This window comes from Hippoglossus hippoglossus, chromosome 8 (assembly GCF_009819705.1).
Source record: "Hippoglossus hippoglossus isolate fHipHip1 chromosome 8, fHipHip1.pri, whole genome shotgun sequence".
Taxonomy (NCBI): domain Eukaryota; kingdom Metazoa; phylum Chordata; class Actinopteri; order Pleuronectiformes; family Pleuronectidae; genus Hippoglossus; species Hippoglossus hippoglossus.
The window spans coordinates 18,820,855-18,829,688 of record NC_047158.1 but is presented as its reverse complement, the minus strand read 5'-3'; the positions used below and the strand labels follow the sequence as shown (position 1 = coordinate 18,829,688).

The 8,834-nt window shown below is 43.9% G+C and overlaps 1 protein-coding gene across 1 annotated transcript; it reads left to right on the top strand.

The window, feature by feature from the left end:
- Positions 1–979: 979 nt before the first annotated feature.
- On the top strand, positions 980–8,357 carry c8h16orf72 (chromosome 8 C16orf72 homolog). The gene is made up of 5 exons (XM_034592894.1): positions 980–1,404; positions 2,572–2,652; positions 3,138–3,205; positions 3,300–3,510; positions 4,876–8,357. The coding sequence occupies exons 1-5, from the start codon at positions 1,209–1,211 to the stop codon at positions 5,190–5,192; spliced, it is 873 nt and encodes a 290-aa protein (XP_034448785.1). The 5' UTR covers positions 980–1,208; the 3' UTR covers positions 5,193–8,357.
- Positions 8,358–8,834: the final 477 nt, after the last annotated feature.

Below are 8,834 nucleotides of genomic sequence, written 5' to 3'. Positions count from 1 at the left end.
ATCCAGTCAGACGCTGTCGCAGTTGAGTTTTTCACATTGTCTGGCTCACTCTCGTTTGTTTCATTTCACTAAATGTTGTTCATTTCATACCAGGAAGTTATAAAGTTTTTTTTTAAGTTAGGATATGAAAATAACGATTCTTTTCTAAAAGGTGAATCATGTCATAGGAATCAAGATTGACTTCCAGGCAGTTAAACGATGCCATCTAATATACCACTACTGCCTATGTTTATCTTTATTTGATTTTATATATGTTCTATCTCTAGTCTTGTGTTTTAAGTAAATCTTGCACTGTTTTTCACTTTTTTTGGTACCATCATTTTACAGGCTATGCTAGTCTACACAACTTTGTGTAGCTTCAGTTATTTATAAATAAATCTGTATTTATATTTGGCTTCAGTACTCTGTGTCGGTTACTCGTGTCTTTCAATCATCTTATACTTAAAATACTTGTGATTTCAACATCTCCATTAGCACATACTTCTTAACAGTGACAGCTTTGTAGTAGTTCTGGTGGCGAGACGTTCCTCTCACTGCAGTGAACTTATTCTTGACTCATTTTGACCTTTTTATTATTCATATGCTCTTGTGTTTGACTTTTTTGTGTGTTACTGGATGCCTCAATTTCCCTTGGGAATCAATAAAGTATCTATCTATCTATCTATCTATCTATCTATCTAAACAACTATATTAGCTCAAAGAGGAAAATAATACAATTGTAATATTAACATAAGCATTATGTTATATAATATAATATAATATAATATAATATAATATAATATATAATATTATTAACTGTGCTCTCTTGCAAGCTTTAGTTGTGGGTCATTTGTACCGAGGTTCTTTTGTGTCAATGCTGTGACGGACGAAGCGCAGCTCCAATCAAATTCAAAGAAAAGACCTAAAGCCCACCCTCACGGCCTCGCGGGACCAATCATCGTTGGCATCTACAGCGAGGGGCGGGACGAAGCGCATAACAGGATAGTGTGCGTTGTATATATAAACCGACGTCGGCAACTAGGAAAAACAGTGAGCTAAGCGTCTCCTCCCTGATGCCACTGCTAGCATAGAGGAAGCTTATGTTACAGTGCGAACAAGTCAAAACTGTAGTAATATCCAGTATTCTCCCTCATAACTCTCTACACAGGCCCGATTTACACGATTTCGTACAGATTAAACGCGCACCTCCTCGAGTGCGGGTGCGCTAAATGGAGGAGAAGAAGGAAGACGGAGACTCGGAGATACAGGAACACGGACCCGAGCACTGGTTCTCAAAATGGGAGCGGCAGTGTTTGGCCGAGGCGGAGCAGAGGGAGCCGAGCGAGGAGGAGGCCGACAACGACCAGGATAAACTGTGGCACCTCTTCCAGAACTCCGCTACCGCCGTAGCACAGTTATACAAAGGTCCAAAAAAAAAACGCGTCTTTGTGTGTGTTGTGGGTCCGGAGGGCAGCGTCGGTACCGCTGAAGCCGCCGCGGGCTCGGGGGGTTAGCATCCAGGCAGTATACCTCCCCGTTACCGTCCACTACCACCAGCGTCAATGCTGCTTGGATGCTAACTAGCTCTGTGGCTAACTCGCTGGTCAGTACAGTGGGGGGGGGGGGGGGGTAGCGTTTACAGCTGATTTTGCAATACTAAATTTAGCTAGCTCTGTGCTAGCCAGCGGCAGAAAACCAGTGGCGGACTCGAACCTCCGCCAGTTTCGATTGTAAACCAACCAACACGAAGATCGACTCGCACAACCGAGTGTCCCGCGATCACAGGGGATCTCTGTGTCAGCGAAGCCACCTTGTTGACACCAAGTTAAAGACAGCTAACGTAGCCATGCTAGTAACAAAATGGCGATGGTAACAACAACCGTAGCTACGCGACATTCCCAGATGACAGTCTCTCGAAAGGCTGTCACCGCCACTGTCCGTCCCCCCCCCCCCCCCCCCCCCCCCGGCCCGCGAGTTCCTAGAATAATGTACTTTAACGACGTGAAGTCCGCAGCGTGGTTGTGTGGCCGTGCTTTTTAAAAAAATACCCGTGCTGCTGCTGCTGAGTGAGCAGTTCTGCAAACGCGTAGCTGGCGTTATAAGCACAAAATGGCGAGTATATTATTGCTCCGATGTGGAACTGTAGGTTTGTCTCGAGTGTGTTGTGGTGCTCGTGTCCCCGGACTGCAGCAACGCGAACAGCTTTTATTTCGGCGAGTCTTTCCCCCCTCGTTTGACATGTCTTTGCAACTTTACTGCTGAGGGCGCAGTTAAGTTGGCGTGTCAGTGCTTTCTCACCCAGCAAGCCGCTGCCCCAGCTAGCCATCTAATGTTAGCGCTAGCCCCACAGTTATTTTAATGCCCCCGAACCCTGTCCCTGCAAAATGTAGATGCAAGACAAAATGGCGAATGGAAATGATCTTCACCTCATCCTCCACAAGCACCGGACTTGTCGCCCCTTCTCCTGATGCGTTGTTGTCCTCTAGCACATCTCAAGTGTGCTTGCTTTATTTTTAATTTTTAATTTGTTTTTAAAATCATGGCCTCGTGTCACGTATAGAAACCAACCATATGTTCCCTTTCCTCCCACAGACAGAGTATGCCACCAGCAGGGCCTGTCACTGTGGGTGCCGTTTCAGAACGCCGCTACAGCAGTTACCAACCTCTACAAAGGTATCTGCCCACGTCGCCTCCTCTGCCTGCCCTTGTGCTCTTGAGCAGGATTCACCGATTGTGCCAACAACTACACCTACTGTTTGTGTTTTGCTCCATCAGTACAGGATCAAGGCTGTTACTTCACATCTCTTTCATAGGGCTTTTTTTATTTTTTTATAGCTCTAGTCAAGTAAATGATTATCTTTTATTTTTAAATTCACAATTAACATGTCAGGATTTGAGGATCCAAGATTATAATTAGTTGAGCTAGTGAGGAGTTGATCGTTCCCTCTGGAGGTTAGCACACTATCTGTTGAAAATCTGATCTGTACAGTAAAGTACAGAATGAAATAATCTGTATAATTTAAAACCCACAAAATTCTAATTAAAAGTGTCTAGCCCTGACCCATTGACACTGTTTAAAGGAACCATATGTTAGCGCTTAATTTGGAATACGTGATTATTGACGATGGTTATTTCAACGTTGTCTCCCACCATCGCAGAGAGTGTGGAGGCCCATCAGAGAAGCTTTGATCGGGGCATCCAAATAGGCCATCAGCGCCGTAATAAGGTGGGTCTCATTCTCTCTCTGCATTTTGCAAGGTTTTCCTATATCTGGACCTGACTGCATTAGGTTTACACAGCACTCTTGCATTGGATTTCAGGACATGTTGGCCTGGGTGAAAAAGCGCCGGAGAACCATTCGCAGGGAGGAGCTCATCAGCTTTCTGTGCGGCAAAGCACCACCACACAGGAGCAGCAGGGCTAACTCCCGGCTGGCCATGGTGGCCCCTAGTCGAGCTAATTCACCATCGGAGACGGGCTCGTCTGTGGAGGCAGACCTCCAGCCCTTCAGGGAGGCCATAGCACTGCATGGTAAGTCAGATTAAGTATAAGTATCGCTCACAGCTTGGACACTAGCACACATTCTAGACACCTTAAAAAGAAACTTGATGACACCGGAGGCAGCTACATTGTTGGACAGAAAATAAGCGGTGCCACTGGTGTTGTTGTCTTAGCGTGAACTACAGGATGTGAGTTTGCGTGAGAGTAAACGAGAGTTTGTTTGTCCTCCAGTCATCATATCTGCCACGTGGGGCTCAGAGATAAGGGCATGTAAGCGCTGGCCAATGGTGAGAGAAGGCCTCACTTTTAGACCCTCCTGCGTGTATGTGTTTACGAGAGCAAACATCTCATAAAACCAAAAGCCAAGTGGGTTTGTACATGCAACTGTTTCCATTTGTGATTCAGCTGCTTTACAACTCTGGTTTGCTGATTGGGCAAATGAATATTCAGTACATTATCTGAAGGACCTCACATTTAAAGGGGCCAGCTGAGTGCAGCTAAGGGTAAGGGCAGGTTATGTCAGGCATTTGGTGGTTAAGGTTACAGACACACAAGTTCCCAGGACATTTCAGTCTGTCTTTCTCAGTTATCAGATACCTTTTGCCTTTCACAGGCGATGTTTGTGTGTGTTAGGATTGACAAAATTATTTAACTTTACTCATGATCTTTAAAAACAAGCTTCACCGTGAACCCTTTACATACTTGAGGACAATCAGACGCCTCTTTCATTCCTCAGTACAGGGATAGTAATGGTTTCTTGATCGGTTTACCACAGTGTGGTTGGAAGCTGCACCTGTCACCTCCCTTGTTAAGTCACAGGCACTGCAATCATGTGTTTTTTATTGCCGTAGGAGTCATTTTGTTCAGCCAAAGCTTTGGCACCAAGTGACGACCTGTGTTTTTGTGAGATGGCAGCTCCAAGTGCTTTCCTAACAATGGCTCTCTGAAGAAACACGAACTTCATGACCCACGTTCTTGTCTAGGATCCAAAATAGAGACAGTGTGAGCGAATGACGCTCACAAAGGCTCGATGATCAAAGAGCTGATTACTTGCTGTGTGCTTACTTAACTACATATTTTAACTCTGAGAGAAAGGCGACATGTTAACACCACTCTGATCAGACCACTGCAATTTGGGGTCACTAACATGAAGATGAGTTTTGGACTGATGAATCCTGTGTTGGCTTGGTTGTGATCCACAGTTGCTTTACTCAAAAGAATCCACACTCATGGCTACAGATATGAAACAAGACTTTTATCAGTGTAGCGATTTTCCAAAAACATTTGACACAGTGCTATGCTAACTTGAAATCGAACACCCCATCTGTCTTATTTCTCCATTCAGCGTTGCTCTTGTCTCATTCTCCTCTTCGTCCGGTCTCCTCCCCACTTTAGGTCTAAGTGGAGCCATGGCAAGCATCAGTGTGCGCTCCGGTGCTCCAGGTTCTCCCACACATGTGAGCGGGAGCAGCAGTAATGGGGGCGGTGCTGCTGGAGGTGGTTCTTCTGGCGCTGGGCCGGTGTGCCGCAGCAGGCGCAATGGGCTCCAAGACGTGGACCTGAACACTTTCATCTCAGAGGAGATGGCTCTGCATCTGGACTCTACAGGCTCTGCCTCCGCTGGAGGGGTAGGAACCAGGAAACGAAATTCCACCCAGTGTAGTGATGTCATCACAGACTCTCCTACTCACAAACGTAACAGGATGATCTGATCTTTTGCCTGCCTATGTGTATGAGAGGGTGGGGGGGAAGCCTTCACAGCCAAGGCAGGGAAAGGTGGGGTGGATGGGCTGATATGTGACAGATGCGCAGATGGACGGACTGACGCTTCGGATGCCTGGCTGTGGAAAAGAACCCGGGTTGAAAATGTGACTGTAGGTTCTCGGTTCAGTCTAATCAGATGTTGGATGCATTATTTTCCTTGTCTCCTTTTTCCGACACTATTACTACAAATCACTGCTCTGCAATCGGGACACTGTGTGTGAGAGAGACTGGGAGGACTGGTCACCGTCACACACTCCTCAGACATCGCTACCCTGGAAAGGAGACAATGAAGGAACCAACACGTTCTGGGATGCAGACAGTTCTCAAAGGGTTGAAAATGCACTGTGCTGCTTTACAAGTAAAAGCCACTTGATCCTTGACACATTTGTGCCCTTCCCTCCCTTAACCTCCCTCATCCTCACCCACCACCTTAATAAGGAAGTGAGGGCCATGATCAAATCATCTCACTCAGTGAATCAAGTTGCTCGCCAAATGTTGGACCCAGCTCTATCAGAGACTCAGCTCTGTGTCAAACAACCCAACGGTTTCTTTCTGTTACTTCATCATCGCAGCTCTTAGTTGACGTTGCCTGTCTGGTGGAGCTAATTCGCTAATTAGAGAACATCTGTGGCATCATCCTGCCTCGTGTGCTCGTAACCAGCCACATTTCTCTGGTTACCAGGCTGACGGCGTGGAACTACCAATAGCAGGCTATTGATGTTTGGACATTAAGACCTTATTTCCTGCTAACTGCTCTGCTTCAACAGTGACTTGATTTAGTTAAGCCAGTCACCATTTTTGTTTTTAAACCACCAGTGTTAAAAATTCTTTGCCACTGTTCTCTCCACCTTGTTTTCTCTCCTGTTTTACGTTGTTTTTGTTAAGGATAACAAAGGAAAAAACTTCTTTGTCGTATAGCTTCACAGACGGCCTGTTTTTGACTGTGACGCCCTCTGCCCTGTACTTATTATAAAAGCAGCTCATGTTTTATGTGATAGTGTTATTATTCTGATGAGTTGCAATAAGGATTTTCTGCACTTAGCTTTCACTTCCAACTCATGCAAATAAATCGGCTCTTCCTTTGTATCCAAGTTGTAGCCTTGTCCAGCCCTAAACAGGTCCACACATTGATTATCTGTCGGTGCTTAGAAGAAGTCATAGCGTGATATGATTAGAAACAGAGCTGTCGCGCACACTCCTCGTTCACTCTTTAAGAAAAGTGATCAGGATGTGGTGCGTCTGCATGTGGGCTCAACTTGTGCTCAGAGACTCTGGGGGGGGTTTTCTTTCCCTGACTAATGATTGAACGTACTGGATGATAATCGGTGCTGTAACGGAAGCATAAATCACAGAAATGTTCTTATGAAGGTAGCATTTCTCAACAGAGCAAAACCAAACACTGGAGTCACTGGCTGATCAGGCTGCAGTGTTTGGTCGGCTGTTGGGGAAACGGTCTGCTTTTTGTGCAAGGGGTGTGTGCATTAATAAGATGTGAATGGGTTTGTTGTTTATTGTTTAGTTTTTTTTAAACTTGGTACAGGATGATGCAACTCGGGGCTCGTTTAGTTCTTGAAATGGTTGTTGCCTTCTGTAAAGGAGCAGAGCCGGAGACACTGAGATCACACGAGTCAGACACGTGGGTATATATAGTTATTTGTAAAGTAATATAAACTGGTACTGTGTATGTGTGTATATATTATATATATATAAATATTTTAGGGTATTAACAAAATATAATTGGAGTTAAATCTAAAAAAACTTGTTTGTGAAGTTGGAATATGCTTTCCTTTTGCATAGGAAGCTAACAAAGTGTAAACAATGACAGTGTTGTCTAGTTATTAAAATCAATGATGGATATTTCTAGCGATGCTCTGCTGTAGTAGTGATACAGTGACTTTCTGCCTGTAAATACCCACTGGAGCTGACTCGTGTGATATCAATGATCTCTTCTCTCTTCTCCTGACTTTCGTTGACTTGCTCACTCCCCCTTCACTTTTATAACCCGGAAACGTAGGTTTTGTTAAGTTGTATAAAAAGCATGCCAGTTTTTAACTTCTGTTACATTTTGGTCACAGATTTCATTTTTTTTTAATTTCTTCTTGCATTTACTTTGGCTGTTTATACTCATACATGATCGCTGGCTAGTCGGTGAAAGAAAAGAATCAGGCTGAGAGTTGTTGATTATGTCAAATGAAGAGTTCTGCATATTTTATTTTTTTTCTGTTCTTGCATAGGAGTGTAAAAAAAAACAAAACTGAATGAGACTGAAAATATAAACCTAATATTTGAAAAGTGAGATTTGATTTGTCTACATACAGAGAGCCTCTGATTACTCTGAAGGTCAAACAATAAACCAGGGTCTAAATTTAAAGCAGGTTTTAGGCAGCGTCCGCTGTCACAGGTCTAGTGACTAATGCAACATAGGAAGGATCTTGAATAGGAATTTAACCCTAAACATCGCATTTAGAGTCGGGTGAGTTTGGGATTCAGACCTGCGGAGGCATCATGGCAGTGAGAGTCTGAGACGGTTCGAATCCTTGAGGACTGACCTGAACCGCCTGTCCACCCCGCTCTTCATTATATCAGAGGAATGCATTTAGAATATGTTTTATTTCCCTTCGACCCTTAACTCACTCTCTGATTCTCCTCGGTAGCATCGCAGGCTGAAACCAAATTGGTAGTTGTGACCTCCCGGTGTTTGTTGTATGACAGCATGCCAGTTTGAAAGGGACGACGAGCAAGAGAGTGCTGATAGAAAAACAGAAATTCACTCGAGTTGGCTGTGAGCAGGGTGGCGCAGTCTTTCTAAGCCCACTGTCAAACCCCCCCCTCCCCTCCCCAACCCACTGATTATTCTGGTTATGAGAGAAGGGGGGGGGGGCACTTTGTGTTTTTTTTCTTTTCTTCCCCTGAGCCAATCACAGGCCTTCATTCACATTGTTTCAAGAAGTCTGACTCATGCCACGTGTCTCTGGAGCCAACACTATTATTAGCTGTTTCTTGATACTTATTTGTTTAAAAAGTAATAAATGGCTAATCTATATACTTAACATTTAATTGTTGGTATGATATGTGGTTCACATTGTAAAATAAATAAAACCATTGAGTTGCAATTGGATGGACTGTTTCATTAAAAAAGGAAAATGTTATTTTTGAGTTATGAGTTTAGTTTTATGTTTTTTCTTCTCTGAACATTTTGTACAAGTTTCTTCTATGATGCTTATTCATGAAACATTTTACGTTTATTTAATTTGTGTGATCAAAAGACGTCTAGAGACTGAAATGAGACTAATCTGAATATTTGTCTTTGTTATTTAGAGAATCTTTAAGTTTTAGAGGTACAGATAATATCTTCCTGTACTGATCATTGTTGCAGTTGATATTTACAAGTGAAATGAAATACACGAGTTGTGCATTTGGGCTACTGAAGGTCAAAAGAAATGATCAGACGAGGATCAGCGTTCAGAGAGAAGCTCTGCTGCAGGCCACTGGGTGGCGCTAAAGGACAGCAGTGGAAAGTGTGATGACGTTGTCGCTGCAGGACTCTTGCAAATGTTTCATGGGGAAAAGAAGGAATTCAAGGAATAATA

What these genes read in the sequence shown, in the direction of transcription:
- c8h16orf72 (XM_034592894.1), top strand. Translation starts at nt 1,209, where the DNA reads ATGGAGGAGAAGAAGGAAGACGGAGACTCGGAGATACAGGAACACGGA. An exon ending in CGTAGCACAGTTATACAAAG is followed by an intron (nt 1,405 to 2,571) that starts GTCCAAAAAAAA and finishes TTCCTCCCACAG; the next exon opens with ACAGAGTATGCCACCAGCAG. An exon ending in GGAGGCCATAGCACTGCATG is followed by an intron (nt 3,511 to 4,875) that starts GTAAGTCAGATT and finishes TCCCCACTTTAG; the next exon opens with GTCTAAGTGGAGCCATGGCA.